Source organism: Oncorhynchus mykiss, chromosome 17, assembly GCF_057628025.1.
Source record: "Oncorhynchus mykiss isolate SJ-2025 chromosome 17, ASM5762802v1, whole genome shotgun sequence".
In the NCBI taxonomy this organism is placed as follows: Eukaryota; Metazoa; Chordata; class Actinopteri; order Salmoniformes; family Salmonidae; genus Oncorhynchus; species Oncorhynchus mykiss.
This window is the reverse complement of record NC_143038.1, coordinates 54,885,001-54,900,802: the sequence shown is the minus strand read 5'-3', so window position 1 is coordinate 54,900,802 and position 15,802 is coordinate 54,885,001. Positions and strand designations below refer to the sequence as shown.

Here is a 15,802-nt window from a genome sequence, read left to right as displayed (position 1 = left end):
GGTGTTTGGAGGATATATTGGCACGAGTGTTGTTATACCCAAGAAAAAAGTTGTGCCAATATATCCTCCAAACATCGGCTTCGAGGGTATTATCGCTTTTATTCAAAGGGTTACCAACATATTCAAATAATGATTTTGATGAATGTATTCCTACTATTTAATTCTTCCACGAGATATAGTCCAGGCACAAATCTAGGGTTGCTACTTGCTACACAAGCCAGCAGGTCATTCATTCTATCTGTTAGGTTGCCAGAGACGCGACCCAGTCATTAAGTCTTTTTGTTCTATATCTTTGTTCTAGATCCAGGCGTACGTTCTAAATGTTCCGTTGCCATACTGGCTGGAAACGTTCTTATCCCTAGCTTGCTAGTTAGCCAGTAACGGCTAACTTAGAGTCAAACAGTGCAGTCAGAATAACAGCAAAGTGGCTGCATTTGCGTTTGCTTAAGCTGTTTTCTAGTGACATTTATTTGGATACATCTAGAACAATGAGCTAATGATGCGAGATTTCGCCTGGCATAGAACATTGGCTCTCTCGCCAGGACACTGTTCTGAGGAGCTAGCCAACAACACAGCTAACACAATCACTTCAAACTGAAACTGGAAAGACTGCAAACTAGGTGAATTTAGATTCCTTTGACCTGTTTTCTATAGAAATGTCTTAGTATACACTACCGTTCAAAAGTTTGGGGTCACTTAGAAATGTCCTTGTTTTTGAACAAAAAGCACATTTTTTGTCCATTAATATACAGTGGGGCAAAAAAGTATTTAGGTCAGCCACCAATTGTGCTACTTCTCCCACTTAAAAAGATGAGAGAGGCCTGTAATTTTCATCACAGGTACACTTCAACTATGACAGACAAAATGAGAAAAAAAATTAAAGAAAATCACATTGTAGGATTTTTAATGAATGTATTTGCTAATTATGGTGGAAAATATGTACTTGGACAATAACAAAAGTTTATCTCAATACTTTATTATATACCCTTTGTTGGCAATGACAGAGGTCAAACGTTTTCTGTAAGTCTTCACAAACACTGTTGCTGATATTTTGGCCCATTCCTCCATGCAGATCTCCTCTAGAGCAGTGTTGTTTTGGGGCTGTTGCTGGGCAACACAGACTTTCAACTCCCTCCAAAGATTTTCTATGGGGTTGAGATCTGGAGACTGGCTAGGCCACTCCAGGACCTTGAAATGCTTCGTACAAAGCCACTCCTTCGTTGCCCGGGCGGTGTGTTTGGGATCATTGTCATGCTGAAAGATCCAGCCACGTTTCATCTTCAATGCCCTTGCTGATGGAAGGAGGTTTTCACTCAAAATCTCACGATACATGGCCCCATTCATTCTTTCCTTTACACGTCCTGGTCCCTTTGCAGAAAAACAGCCCCAAAGCATGATGTTTCCACCCCCATGCTTCACAGTGGGTATGGTGTTCTTTGGATGCAACTCAGCATTCTTTGTCCTCCAAACACGACGAGTTGAGTTTTTACCAAAAAGTTATATTTTGGTTTCATCTGACCACATGACATTCTCCCAATCCTGTTCTGGATCATCCCAATGCTCTCTAGCAAACTTCAGACGGGCCTGGACATGTACTGGCTTAAGCAGGGGGACACGTCTGGCACTGCAGGATTTGAGTCCCCGGCGGCGTAGTGTGTTACTGATGGTAGGCTTTGTTACTTTGGTCCCAGCTCTCTGCAGGTCATTCACTAGGTCCCCCCGGGTGGTTCTGGGATTTTTTTCTCACCGTTCTTGTGATAATTTTGACCCCACGGGGTGAGATCTTGCGTGGAGCCCCAGCTCGAGGGAGATTATCAGTGGTCTTGTATGTCTTCCATTTCCTAATAATTGCTCCCACAGTTGATTTCTTCAAACCAAGCTGCTTACCTATTGCAGATTCAGTCTTCCCAGCCTGGTGCAGGTCTACAATTTTGTTTCTGGTGTCCTTTGACAGCTCTTTGGTCTTGGCCATAGTGGAGTTTGGAGTGTGACTGTTTGAGGTTGTGGAGATGTCTTTTATACTGATAACAAGTTCAAACAGGTGCCATTAATACAGGTAACGAGTGGAGGACAGAGGAGCCTCTTAAAGAAGAAGTTACAGGTCTGTGAGAGCCAGAAATCTTGCTTGTTTGTAGGTGACCAAATACTTATTTTCCACCATAATTTGCAAATAAATTCATTAAAAATCCTACAATGTGATTTTCTGGATTAGTTTTCCTCATTTTGTCTGTCATAGTTGCAGTGTACCTATGATGAAAATTACAGGCCTCTCTCATATTTTTAAGTGGGAGAACTTGCACAATTGGTGGCTGACTAAATACTTTTTTGCCCCACTGTAACATCAAATTGATCAGAAATACAAAAAATAATTTGTGGGTTTGATTACAGGCTTAAAATGTCCAGAAACAAATAACTTTCTTCTGAAACTCATCAGTCTATTATTGTTCGGAGAAACGAAGGCTATTCCATGCAAGAAATTGTCAAGAAACTGAAGATCTCGTACAACGCTGTGTAATACTCCCTTCACAGAACAGCGCAAACTGGCCCTAACCATTGCACACATATACAATGCCTGTCTCAATTGTCTCAAGGCTTAACAATTGTTTAACCTGTCTCCTCCCCTTCACCTACACTGCTTGAAGTGGATTTAACAAGTGAGATCAATAAGGGATCATAGCTTTCACCTGATTCACCTGGTCAGTCTGTCATGGAAAAAGCAGATGTTCATAATGTCATATATACTCAGTGTATAACACCATTATTGCATCAGAACACACACATTTTCCACTGTGACTGAGGCAGAGAAGGAAGGTAAATGATAGAACAATTAAAACAACTGGGGTTAGACCTGAGCCACAGGGGCCAAAGGCCCTCATGTCCACAGTGTTTGAGGGAGAAAAGGAGAGAGAAGGCTTGAGTGAGAGGGAGAGGAGAACAGAGGAGTTCATTTATATAGTCAAAGTTGCCCTACCTGTGCAGTTAAAGTGTATTTACTTTGGTGACAATGTATAGTTACATATGACTGCTTTAAGAGAAAGATATGCCCCAAGGGAGAGCAACTCCTTCTGGAGTCTCAGCCCAGAAGAGCAGGATAGAGGAGTAATGCGTTTGGTAAGACTGGTCGCTCTCCCTGAGCTGGATGCCAGCTCCTGTCTGCTGAGGCAGAGAGAGAGTGAGTAAGCGAGAGAGACAGATAGACAGACAGAGAGAGAGAGACTGCAGGTTGTCTTTCAGTTCAGTGCTCCAGACGGCTGTTCCAGCCCTGTGTTATTGGGAGGAGGACCTGGGACACATAAATCATCACACTTTTGTTCCTGTCAGACAGATGCACGGAAGACAGGTCGCTCACTCTTTCTCGCTCTCTGTCACTGGGAGACAAGAGCCCACAGTTGGGTGAGAGAGAAGGAGACAAAGAGGGGGAAGAGAGAGACACAGAGAGGCAAAGACAGAGAGAGAGAAAGGGAGAGCAATAGGAGTATTGAGCTGTTCTTGAGGGTTAGAGAGGATAATGCAGCTCTATCATTTCACCTTGTCAGAGCAATGACAGTCTGCTTCACTTACACAGCCCTCCTCAATGCAAACTAGAAAATGACTAAATTACTAGCGAATAACATAATTGAAGCTCATTAATGAAAAAGTAATTGAAGCAGTCTAGCTCAACTCCAAGATAAATTCTTGTGTTATGCCAGAGTATAATGGCACTCAAACATGTTCACTACTGTCATGCAGAAAAAAGCCTATCAATTTCATCAGGGTGATTGGTGCTCATAAATGTCATAACGCCAGTTTGGAGAGTAGAGGAAGGCAAGGGCTCTCAGAACATAGTATTAGGGGCGCCAGGTAGCCTAGTGGTTAGAGCGTTGGGCCATTAACTGAAAGGTTGCTAGATCGAATCCCCGAGCTGACAAGATACAAAATCTGTCATTCTGCTCCTGAACAAGGCAGTTAACCCACTGTTCCCCTGAAGGCCGTCATTGTAAATAAGAATTTGTTCTTAACTGACTTGCCTAGTTAAATAAAGGTTAAATATAAATAATACGATTCTGAGTGGAATAATCTTCTTCTGCCCTCTAGTGGTGAACAGGAACAGTACTCTGAACAGGTGGTGAGGCGAGAGAACGTACCGTAAACCCCCCAAACTGGGAACATGCCAAAGTACATTAACAAAAGACCTAAGCAAGGCCTTAATTAAATGTTGAGCATTTACATAATACTAATGGTGGTGATTTACAATGATTGAAATGGACAACAATTGCAACTAACAGCCTAGTGCATAGGAATCCAAACAAATTATTCCCCAGAACCTGTATTTGGATTTAAGTACTTTCTTTTGGCACAGACAAAGCGAAATCACTTTGCTTGCATTTATGCATTTCTCATTTAGGCACAGGGCCCTCAAATTCAACTTTGGACCTCGATGCCAGTTCCACTAAATGTTTTCATTGTTCCAAATCAGGGACTGATTTAGACCTGGGACACCAGGTGTGTGCAATTAATTATCAGGTAGAAAAGAAAAGCAACAGGCTCCGGACGTCGTAGGGTCAGAGTTGAGGACCCCTGGCCTTGGGTATTTCCTACTGTCTGAAACTTAAATCCTACCTCAGCTTTACAAAGAGCAAACATTACATTTAGAAAATGATAGATCTGAAGATATAAATACATTAAGAGATTGATGTGCTACCTAACATTATCATGTCAGCTGTGAATTAGTCCATCCCTCCCTACTGCTCATACCCCTCGACCTGGCCACAGCCACACTCCCTCCGGCCTCCTGCAGTCACCTGAGAGATCTCTGCCATCAGAAATCACTTCTGAAGGATCCTTAATGAATATACATCACGGAGAGGACCTCAATTAGGTAACCGTACTGGGGGAGCACTGCTCGGGATAAACAAAGTTATCTTGACAGGGTCGCCGAGCAGGATGAGATAGCGGATAGCCGGATGAGAAAATGAATTACCATCCTGCCACACGTCAAAGCCAATCACGAGGAGGATCCTGCGCACTCCTCTGCCCCTCTCCCCGCCGTTTCATCTGGCCCTTAGTATGCACACAGGCCGGGTGCCAGCCTCCAAATGTATTCATTTATTCACAGCCCCTTGGAGAAATCACAGAGCCTTGTTGTCCTTTTTTTCCTCACTGTCCAGATGGAATTTGCGTGAATAACATCGGTTTAGTGAGGCAGAAAATAAGTACAGGCTAGCACAGCGGTAGGGGACAGTACCCAAAAAAGAGAGGGGAGAACAACTGTCACCCTCACATACTATTTTTCTTCCCCCCTCTCGTGGTTTCTCTCTCATTCTAATGAAAATTAGAGAGAAGAAAAAAGCCTGTGGGGTGCAGCGTTCCTGAATCCATCCCACATGACCTGCTCTGCAGGTGCAATTAACTAGCAGATAATGAAACAAAGAGTGGGAGCATAGTAGGCGCTCCACTACAAAGGTGAGACATCATCAAGAGGACTGGTTCAATGTTCAATCTCTCCTTTTTTTACTCCTTGTTTTGTTTTGCATTTATAAAATCTCTAATTACTTTAATTAATCAAGATATTCCATTAGAGGGAACCGGTCTCGGTTAAGTAATTGTGCAAAATGAAACAGAGAAAAACCCAATAGTTGAGTGATTCCATCCACTCCTCTCTGCCCAGCGGGATTTAAAAGGCTTTCAGAGGAATAATGGGAGAAAATACAACCGTCTTTCACAGTTATCATGAATTAATCCATTCTGAATAGTCTCAGTCTACAAGTACACTGCCTGGCATGTTACCGTGGTACAGGCTGCGCGCACACACACACACAAACACACAAGCATTTGAGGGACAAAAAACTACCAAGTCCATGAAGCTGCCAATGATGTTTGATAGAGGCTAATGCAATGAGAAAGCTTTGATGTACTTTTGGCAGAGTCAGTGTAGAAGGTAGGTGTGTGTGGGATACCAGGCCTACCTCTCTGAGTACCGTACTATTGTAGCCCCTGTACAAGCCTCTGACACCCTGCACAAGGATAAGATAGGTGTTAGGGAACACACACCACACACAGTCTGGATACACAAACATGCATGAAACATATGGAGAGAATGCAAAAACAAATATTGTAGCATTGATGGGTCATGGTGTCGGCCTACCTCCTCTCTGAGAGTGGCCAGCAGCACCTGGTAGGTGTTGGAGGACAGCGAGGCCTGCGTCCTCTGTTTCACCACCTCAGTAGGCACCCTGATCAGACATGCCACCTATGGGAGGAAAACAGGACATTACACCACCCAGAACAGATCTCTCTCACACTCTCTCTCTCTCTCACTAGCTGCAGACCCGTAGCACTCACGCCCGTAGCCATGAAGTGCTTTGAAAGGCTGGTAATGGCTCACATTAACACCATTATCCAGAAACCCTAGATCCACTCCAATTTGCATACCGCTCAAACAGATCAGATCAGATGATGCAATCTCTATTGCACTCCACACTGCCCTTTCCCACCTGGACAAAAGGAACACTTTTCAACACCATAGTGCCCTCGAAGCTCATCACTAAGCTAAGGATCCTGGGACTAAACACCTTCCTTTTCAACTGGATCCTGGACTTCCTGACAGGCCGCCCCCAGTTGGTAAGTGTAGGTAACAACACATCCGCCATGCTGATCCTCAACACGGGGGCCTCTCAGGGGTGCGTGCTCAGTCCCCTCCTGTACTCTCTGTTCACCCACGACTGCATGGCCAGGCACAACTCCAACACCATCATTAAGTTTGCAGACGACACAACAGTGGTAGGCCTGATCATCGACAATGACGAGACAGCCTATAGGGAGGTCAGAGACCTGGCCAGGTGGTGCCAGAATAACAACCTATCCCTCAACGTAGTCAAGACAAAATGAGATTATTGTGGACTACAGGAAAAGGAGGACCGAGCACACCCCCATTCTCATCGACGGGGCTGTAGTGGAGCAGGTTGAGAGCTTCAACTTCCTTGGTGTCCACATCAACAACAAACTAGAATGGTCCAAACACACCAAGCCAGTCGTGAAGAGGGCACGACAAAACCTATTTCTCCTCAAGAGACAAAAAATATTTGGCATGGGTCCTGAGATCCTCAAAAGGTTCTACAGCTGCACCATCGAGAGCTGGTTGCATCCCTGCCTGGTATGGCAACTGCTCGGCCTCCGATCGCAAGGCACTACAGAGGGTAGTGCGTACGGCCCAGTACATCACTGGGGCTAAGCTACCTGCCATCCAGGACCTCCACACCAGGAGGTGTCAGAGAAAAGCCCTAAAAATTGTCAAAGACCCCAGCCACCCCAGTCATGGACTGTTCTCTCTGCTACCGCATGGCAAGCGGTACCGGAGCGCCAAACCTAGGACCAAAAGGCTTCTCAACAGCTGTTACACCCAAGCCATAATACTCCTGAACAGGTAATCAAATGGCTAGCCAGGCTATTTGCATTGTGTGCCCTCCCAACCGCCAACCCCTCTTTTACACTGCAGCAACTCTCTGTTTATCATCTATGCATAGTCACTTTAACTATACATTCATGTACATATTACCTCAATCAGCCCGACTAACCGGTGCTCCCGCACATTGGCTCTGTACTGGTACCCCCTGTATATAGCCACGTTATTTTCACTGTTTTAAATTTTTATTTCTTTACTTATCTATTGTTTACCTAAAACATATTTTTTACTTAAAAATTGTACTGTTGGTTAGGGCTTGTAAGCATTTCACTGTAAGGTTGTAGTCGGCGCACGTGACAAATAAACTTTGATTTGTATTAAGAACATTAAAACTCAAGTGAAACAGTAAAACAGTTAAGGAAACATGATAAATAGTTGCTATCTATTATTCTGTACTGTATGTCGTCTGTTTCCTTTAGATGAAGAGAAAAATGTAAGCTGCCAGACGCCACAGGTGCCAAGCAGGAAATGACCTAGCAATTATACTGCGAGTAGACTACCTGACCTAGCAATTATACTGCGAGTAGACTACCTGACCTAGCAATTATACTGCGAGTAGACTACCTGACCTAGCAATTATACTGCGAGTAGACTACCTGACCTAGCAATTATACTGCGAGTAGACTACCTGACCTAGCAATTATACTGCGAGTAGACTACCTGACCTAGCAATTATACTGCGAGTAGACTACCTGACCTAGCAATTATACTGCGAGTAGACTACCTGACCTAGCAATTATACTGCGAGTAGACTACCTGACCTAGCAATTATACTGCGAGTAGACTACCTGACCTAGCAATTATACTGCGAGTAGACTACCTGACCTAGCAATTATACTGCGAGTAGACTACCTGACCTAGCAATTATACTGCGAGTAGACTACCTGACCTAGCAATTATACTGCGAGTAGACTACCTGACCTAGCAATTATACTGCGAGTAGACTACCTGACCTAGCAATTATACTGCGAGTAGACTACCTGACCTAGCAATTATACTGCGAGTAGACTACCTGACCTAGCAATTATACTGCGAGTAGACTACCTGACCTAGCAATTATACCGCGAGTAGACTACCTGACCTAGCAATTATACCGCGAGTAGACTACCTGACCTAGCAATTATACCGCGAGTAGACTACCTGACCTAGCAATTATACCGCGAGTAGACTACCTGACCTAGCAATTATACCGCGAGTAGACTACCTGACCTAGCAATTATACCGCGAGTAGACTACCTGACCTAGCAATTATACTGCGAGTAGACTACCTGACCTAGCAATTATACTGCGAGTAGACTACCTGACCTAGCAATTATACTGCGAGTAGACTACCTGACCTAGCAATTATACTGCGAGTAGACTACCTGACCTAGCAATTATACTGCGAGTAGACTACCTGACCTAGCAATTATACTGCGAGTAGACTACCTGACCTAGCAATTATACTGCGAGTAGACTACCTGACCTAGCAATTATACTGCGAGTAGACTACCTGACCTAGCAATTATACTGCGAGTAGACTACCTGACCTAGCAATTATACTGCGAGTAGACTACCTGACCTAGAAATTATACTGCGAGTAGACTACCTGACCTAGCAATTATACTGCGAGTAGACTACCTGACCTAGCAATTATACTGCGAGTAGACTACCTGACCTAGCAATTATACTGCGAGTAGACTACCTGACCTAGCAATTATACTGCGAGTAGACTACCTGACCTAGCAATTATACCGCGAGTAGACTACCTGACCTAGCAATTATACCGCGAGTAGACTACCTGACCTAGCAATTATACTGCGAGTAGACTACCTGACCTAGCAATTATACTGCGAGTAGACTACCTGACCTAGCAATTATACTGCGAGTAGACTACCTGACCTAGCAATTATACTGCGAGTAGACTACCTGACCTAGCAATTATACCGCGAGTAGACTACCTGACCTAGCAATTATACCGCGAGTAGACTACCTGACCTAGCAATTATACTGCGAGTAGACTACCTGACCTAGCAATTATACTGCGAGTAGACTACCTGGTCTTTGTGTTAGTGTAGGCCCAGTGCTTCTGTAAGCCAATTTATGCCCCAGCAATGGCCTGTGTGACTGAAAATCCAACCCTTAATCACATTGACACCTGAGCAGCAGGTAAAAAGGTCACCGTCACCGCCTCATTGCCCATCTGTGTCCTACTCTGCATAACACACATAGCCCTCCGCCCCACCATCCGTCCTACCTCACCCATACAAATTCCTACACAGCCCCCATGTCAACAGAAATATGGAGTGCAAACAATTCGTCAAGATAATTAATATTTATGACTGCTGCCTCCTGCTCCCTTAAAGCCAGACTGCTCCGCTTGATATCCATTCATGTTGCAGCGGAGCGGAAATACCGGGGAGCACCAGTAACGGGAAGCAATCTCCCAGACCGAGGGAGGTGAGGAGCTCCCCGCACCGCACCAGACTCCCTCCGGCACGAGATGGCTATCGTTACTGTTGCAGCGGCAATCTCACTCCGCAAAGGAGAGTATGACACTGAGGTGATAGTGGCACCATGGTGATTACTGGTATGCTGGTTTGGCCATCCTCAGCTCTCAGCCCAGTCAGCCCCCTCTGGTATATGGCAGGGTCTAGCCAGGATTCAGCCCAGCTGCTAGGACATCCCCATATATTCCCCTCTTTCATCCCCACTGTACCCCTCTGCCAGAGCAGGTCATTACATGTAATATATGTATTGACTGCACATGGGGGATGGAGAGTAGAGAGAGGGTGACCACTGGTGATTGAGAGATGGAGAATTCAGTTTGTCTGGGAACAGCCAGCAATTTTACAGTTCAAGTGGAATGAATAGAAAGTGACCAGTAGCTGACAACTTGTCTCAGATGATTTTCAAGGTCACGCAAGTACAGGAGACCAGCATGTGTTGAATGTGGGTCTCATATCACTCCAACAGGTCCTGGAGTACTGACTGTTTCCACTTCCTCCGAGGTTAGAATGACATGGCTTCTGACTTTGAAATGTTCTGTCAAACAAGAAACAAACCCTTGCTCCAGAACCCACATAGCAAAGGTGTCTAATTGTGAGCATAGCCTTTCTCTACAGTATTCAACAGACCGTTTTCTCCCTACAAAGCATGGTGCAAGAGTACCCCCCAGTGGTGAGACAGAGCACGAGCTGCTGTCTGTCTGCTATTCAACCTGACAGGATCCATTTCTAAGATCTAATTTACTCTTCCTTTGGCTAAGTTAACATTTATCATACATTGTATGTCATGTTTCCCACCTAATTCGCCAAAGGATCAGAATGATGCTGCTAAGTGGAAAGAAAAGTGACTATGACAAGTAATTGCTGACAATTGTATTGTGGGCTGGTAGTGGTGGAGGGCGCCCTTTCACATCGGCTCACGGCAGGCTGCGGAATGAGACAGAGATAATACCAAATAAATTAGGGACATTGTTTATTTGGGAGTAATTGAGGACTGCTATGGGGAGTGAGTGTACATCCCCTGAACAGATCATTTCAGGAGGAGGGTTTTATGAGCATGTGTGTGAAAGCACTATCTGAGATCAGACCCATGAGTGATGGGCAGGGTGGAGGCAGATTTAGGTGTACCCCACTGGGTTGTCTGGGACTGAGTTGTTATCTCACGTTTATAGGGAGGGGTGTGGGCGTGACAGACATGTCCCCCCCATATCCCACAGGCTGGCCTGGTAGGCTAAATGTATGATAAATTCATTGCCAGCGTCTTTTACATTCCCTAAGCAATTCATCTTTATTTACAAGCAATTTGGAGTGTGTGGCGTTAATTAGAGGTAGCGTGTGATCTGAGCCTGTGTTTCCTCCGGCTTGCCTCCCTGCCTGGCTGCTGCTGTAAATCCTAATGACGACGGCTTTCAAATTCCACGACGCCACCAAACAACAACTGACGAGCCCACACTCAATCACTAGGGAAACGCTGTGGAAGGAACAGGGGAAATTAACGAAGGCTCACCGCACCAATCAGCATGCAGGCAAATCAATCCAGGGCTTGAGTCGTTTCCTCCCTTCATCCCTCCCACCCTCATTCCCTCCTACCGGCTCATGGCTAGTTAATCCCCTACAATCCTGCTCCTGTGGCCAGTCTGGGCGACAGACAAAGAGAGCCACAGGTAGAAGAACAGAGGATTTAGAGACAATAGGCAAGGCTCCAGACAGCAGATAAGACAACTGATTCATTTGTCATTCAAAGTTTTTGGCAATGCCACTTTTAAAAGAACCCTCTGTCTCACTAACATAAAAAGAACTGGCATTAAAGCAACAGGGTGGAATCCACACATATGGAGCAGCCTCAGGCGTGAGCAGAGAGAGACAGGCTCAATGTGATGTGGGATGAAATAACTCAAACAGATGGAATAACTAAACATTTTTGCAGCACTAGGGAGCTGACAGTAAACACAGACCAACACAGTGACCAATTTGACCAGTGAAAGAAGTAGTTCAGCAGTTCATAGAGGGCAGCTTATATCTTTCCACAATCTCACTTTAGTCAACCACACATTTCAGTCTAACTTTCATAAGACAATCAATGGCTATCCACACACACTATCTGTCTCCACTGAAGTTATTTCAGAATCAGGAAGACAACCAAAAGAATGTTCCGGGGCACCCCTGATCACCTCAGCCGCCCAGCAGTATTTCCCACAGGAAGTCAGCATTGTATCAGAACATCCATTCAGACATCTCCTCCGGGTAGTAATAACTAGACTGCATAAACATCCGCTACGTCTCTTCCCCTGAAATCCTGCTAATCTGGTTTTTTTAACCTATGAGGAGGCTCCTGGGAGCAGTCCTGCAGAAACACCTCAATGACAGACGGCACTGGGCAATTTCTACACATGACGACCAACAGACACAGGTTGGATAGTCATATTAGACATGACTGAGCCAATCTCCCACTGACACCATGCATTTTCATCAAACATCCAATTTGGAGCACAACTCAATTTGAGGCGAGGTGAGGAGGGAGAGATGAGGATGATGCACACCCAATAAATCACATACTGCCATCTCTTCTCTTCAGGGAGCCCATGCATGGATTATTCCAGGCTGTGCCAAGTTAAGTAGCTGCCAGTTGCCACCCCGTCCCGCCCCCCTTGTCATGTCACACACTCTGTTTCCCAGTACATCCTCCAGGAGACAAGGTTTATAAATGCAAGAAAGCTGCTCCCTCCGCTTGACAAATGAGCTTTCAGGGACTGTGTCGGGCAAATGGGAATGAAGATAAATGTGATATAATAGTTGGATAACAACCTGCTAGCCCCTGACAGACACCATCAGTTCCACCATTCTTTATGGGAGGGACAGTCACTAAAACAATGGAGCTGAGGCTTGTCTCCTATTCTCTCTTTCCTTCCTCCTCCTCCTCCTCCTCCTCCTCCTCTCTGTCTTTGGTTGTTTCTTTATTTGTTTCCTTTTCTCTTTCTGTTAGAAAGGTTGCAAAAAGAAGACAATAGAGAGTTGTCGTCTGCAACAAACCTTGGAGAACAAGGTCACCCACGACTCCCCTAGGATGATGAAACACGTGAACTAAAGAAAAATCTTCTGTGGTAAATCGTGATTGTCCCTGACAAAACTTGAATCCTGATTGTGTGCCTCTAGTCCAGAATGTTCCAACCTGCACACAGGTGGCATAACACAACTAAATGGAGTCCCCTGAGTTTTGACTAGGACCAAATCACACCTCATTCTGGCGTTTGTGAGGCCATACCTGCAGCCAGCTGCTGACAGAGAATCATCAAGAGAGGGAGGGATAGAAAGAGAGAGAGAGATAGAGCAAAAGAGCAAAGCAGAGACAGTGAAAGAGAGCGAGAGAATGGAAGAATCTAACTGGCATCTGTGCTCTGTGCCTGCCTGACAACAGACAGAAGTAAAGGAAGGTTAAGGTAATGTGGAGAAGGGGGGGACATAATGGGATTCTGATGTTTTCATTTGGTGGTGACAAGGTGGGCCTGATCTGTTAAGAGAAGTGCAGGAGATGAGCAAAGATGGGGCCTGATGACCTGTCAGAGTGTGTGTCACAACTGCTGCTACCAGACTTGAACCCTTTAAACTGAAACTTGGAGGTGGAGACAGGAACTCTAAGACAGAGGCTGAAACTGAGGGCTTTAACTCAGGGATATACAGTGTATTTCATTATCTCCTTAATGACGACTGCACAGGTCACAAAGATTACCACCTCAGTTCTAACTCAACCTCTATCTAGGGCAGAGACACGGGTACTTTGAAAAAGTTACTTTAAGTACTTTAAGGCAAATTCTATTTTTTGTTGAGAATTTTGTAATTGATACAATGATTATCTAGGGATCTGAGATACGCTACAAGACCAAAAGTATGTGGACACCGAACATCTCATTCCAAAATAACACGCATTAATAAGGAGTTGGTCCCCCCTTTGCTGCTATAACATCCTCTACTTTTCTAGGAAGTCTTTCCACTAGATGTTGGAACATTGCTGCGGGGACTTGTTTCCATTCAGCCACAAGAGCATTAGTGAGGTCGGGCACTGATGTTGGGCAATGAGGCCTGGCTCACAGTCGGCGTTCCAATTCATCCCAAAGGTATTAGATTGGGTTGAGGTCGGGGCTCTGTGCAGACCATTCAAGATCTTCCACATTGACCTCGACAAACCATTTCTGGATGGACCTCACTTTGTGGTGGGGGCATTGTAATGCTGAAACAGGAAAGGGCCTTCCTCAAACTGTTGCCACAAACTTGGAAGCACAGTTATTGTATACTGTAGAGTTAAGATTTAACCTCATGGATTTAAGCGGCCTAGCCCAAACCATTATTCCTCCTCCACCAAACTTTACAGTTGGTACTATGCACTCGAGCAGGTAGTGTTCTCCTGGTCAAACTCAGATTCGTCCGTTGGACTGCCAGACGGTGAAGTGTGATTCATCACTCCAGAGAACGCGTTTCCACTGCTCCAGAGTCCAATGGCGGCGAGCTTAACACCACTCCAGCTGACGCTTGGCATTGCGCATGGTAATCTTAGGCTTGTGTGCAGCTGCTCGGCCACGGAAACCCATTTCATGAAGCTCACGATGAACAGTTATTGTGCTGACATTGCTTCCAGAGGCAGTTTAGAATCCAGTAGTGAGTGTTGCAACTGAGGACAGACACTTTTTTGCAGCACTTGGCGGTCTCGTTCTGTGAGGTTGTGTGGGCTACCACTTCGCGGCTAAGCCATTGTTGCTCCTAGACATTTTCACTTCACAATAACAACACTTACAGTTGCCGGGGCAGTTCTAGCAGGGCAAAAATTTGTCGAACTGACTTGTTGTGAAGGTGGCATCCTATGACGGTGCTACGTTGAAAGTCACTGATCTCTTTAGCCATTCTACTGCCAATGTTTGTCTACGGGGATTTAATTTTTTTTTTACCTTTATTTAACTAGGCAAGTCAGTTAAGAACAAATTCTTATTTACAATGATGCCTACCCCGGACAACGCTGGGCCTATTGTGCACCGCCCTATGGGACTCCCAATCACAGCCGGATGTGATACAGCCTGGATTCGAACCAGGGACTGTAATGACGCCTCTTGCACTGAGATGCAGTGCCTTAAACCGCTACGCCACAAGGAGCCCATAAATTAGATTAGATTGCAGGGCTGTGTGCTCTATTTTATACACCTGTCAGCAACGGGTGTGGCTGAAATAGCAGAATCCACTAATGTTAAGTATATATACTGTAATTCATATAAAAAACATGTCATTACCATGTGTAATCAACTCCAACTATGCATCATGGGTAGAAGACAGAATGACATTAGGAAACAGTTGCGTAATCTGGAAGATGTTTTTTGCTTGTCGGTGTCTCTCTGGGCTGCCCTGGGTTAGGCCTTTATGAGTAAGCCGGGAGATTACTCCCTTTGAATCACGTAACGCGTACTCAGAATGCAGCGGGGCACCACCCCTGCTCTGCTCCATGGCTTCCCCTTTTGAAGTGCTCAAATCCTCAGTAGCAGGTTAAGGGTTAAAAGCAGCACTCACCTCACCGCTGACTGAACAAAAAGACAACAGAAAATGCTTACAATGTTCACAATACAATTGGAAGAGACATTTCATAAACATGTAAAACTTTAAATGACATCTATCCAAAAGCCATGAATACTAAGAACCAGTACTAGTGGAGGTGGTGGAGATGGAGATGGTGGCAGGAGAAGACAGGAGAAACCCCTCCTCTCATGCCAACGTGAACAGCCAGCCCCAAAGGGACGGATTCCTTGGCAGTGAGCGATTAGGACTGGATCAACAAAGGAAATTGTGCCGCTCCTCACCGCTTTAAAGCCCAAATCCCCAGACAAAATTGAGGGAGTCT

At 45.2% G+C, this 15,802-nt stretch overlaps 1 protein-coding gene across 2 annotated transcripts in view; it reads right to left on the bottom strand.

Moving 5' to 3' along the window:
- slc25a26 (solute carrier family 25 member 26) overlaps positions 1-15,802 on the bottom strand; it is a 68,830-nt gene that overhangs the window by 45,652 nt on the left and 7,376 nt on the right. The window contains exons 4-5 of one of the 2 annotated variants that reach the window (XM_036950570.2): positions 6,125-6,229; positions 5,946-5,993 (exon numbers count right to left, since the gene is read on the bottom strand). The exons of the other annotated variant lie outside the window; for it this stretch is intronic. Coding sequence (XP_036806465.1) covers positions 5,946-5,993; positions 6,125-6,229 — 153 coding nt within the window. The remainder of the gene's footprint in view (positions 1-5,945; positions 5,994-6,124; positions 6,230-15,802) is intronic. 2 annotated transcript variants of the gene reach the window in all.